The 1,197-nt window shown below is 49.2% G+C and overlaps 1 protein-coding gene across 5 annotated transcripts in view; it reads left to right on the top strand.

The window, feature by feature from the left end:
- The first annotated feature begins 230 nt into the window (after positions 1-230).
- Positions 231-1,197, top strand: part of LOC139916099 (sodium/calcium exchanger 2-like) — a 48,615-nt gene continuing 47,648 nt past the window's right edge. For 4 of the 5 annotated variants that reach the window (XM_078284053.1, XM_078284054.1, XM_078284052.1 and 1 more), the window contains exon 1: positions 252-416. In XM_078284053.1, the coding sequence (XP_078140179.1) occupies positions 345-416 (72 nt within the window). In that variant the 5' untranslated portion in view covers positions 252-344. Of the gene's footprint in view, positions 417-1,197 lie in introns of all 5 variants that reach the window. The other variant, XM_078284051.1, reaches the window with a different exon arrangement.

Here is a 1,197-nt window from a genome sequence, read left to right as displayed (position 1 = left end):
CGCCTGACCCCTTCCTCCCTCCCGCCGCCATGTCTGTCGTCTCCTCCCTCCTCCCCTCCCTCCTCCTCTTCCTCCTCCTCCTCCTCCTCCCCTCCTGCCGGCCCGAGTCCCAGCGCGGCGAGCCCGGCGACGGCTCGGACCTGGGTGGGGTGTCGCCCTCCATGTTCCCCGCCTCCTTCCAGCCCTCCGTGTCCTACAGTAACGGCACGGAGCCCAGCAGCAGGCAGCAGAAGTGCGAGGAGGTGGCGGTGTGCCGGCCGGGCATCCTGCTGCCCGTCTGGAAGCCCAACCGGCCGGGGCTCGGCGACCAGGTGGCCAGAGCCGTCGTCTACTTCGTGTCGCTCATGTACATGTTCCTGGGAGTGTCCATCATCGCCGACCGCTTCATGGCGTCCATCGAGGTCATCACTTCACAGGTGAGGAAGAGGGGAGGGGAGGGGAGGGGAGGTCTGATCTCCTGAAACTTCGTGAAATAAGCACAAAGTCTTAAAATGCAAATACGTGCTCCGTCATAACGAGGCGGCTTTGCCTTCAGCTCCGACAACCTGGTTTGATTCCAAGCTTCTACTAAGGAGATTTCTACTATGAGTGAAGTTTTAATTTTTAGCTAAAGTTTTTCTCATTTAACCATGACCAAATCCTTTCCGAAACTAGTTACCTAACCTTAACCATAACCTTAATCCCACCCTTAAAGTCCCCATGAAATGAACTTCCATTACTGTTACTTACTGGAAAACAGTGTATCTTTAATGGTGACCTCATGCTTCACTAGTATGAAAACCTACTAGTAGAAATGTAAGTTTCTACTAAGTAAGTACTAGTTTCTCATCAAATCAAACTGCCTTTCTCTCCCTGACTGATCTCCCATTGGTTTAGACTTTTGAATGATCCCTCCCTGTGTTATGCCCCGCCCCCACATCCTGTTCCGGAACAGGAAATACATCAAATCAAGAAAGTAAAGATGCTGTTTAATGGGGTCTTCAAAATGCATTTACGAAAAGTGAAAGAAATATATTGGAAATATATCAGGTTTGAGTCCAAGCTTGGAATAGAAGGAAATTTCTACCATGTGTGAAGTTTTAATCTTTAGCAAACGTTTTTTCTTATGTAACCATGACCAAATCCTTTCCCTAACCTTAACCACGTTGTTTTAGTTGTGCTCATATCACAAAATCTTATGAGATCATGCTGGGATGG

Source organism: Centroberyx gerrardi, chromosome 6 (genome assembly GCF_048128805.1).
Source record: "Centroberyx gerrardi isolate f3 chromosome 6, fCenGer3.hap1.cur.20231027, whole genome shotgun sequence".
Lineage (NCBI taxonomy): Eukaryota > Metazoa > Chordata > Actinopteri > Beryciformes > Berycidae > Centroberyx > Centroberyx gerrardi.
Note: the sequence above shows the minus strand (reverse complement) of the source record. Positions and strands in the feature narration are given on the sequence as shown.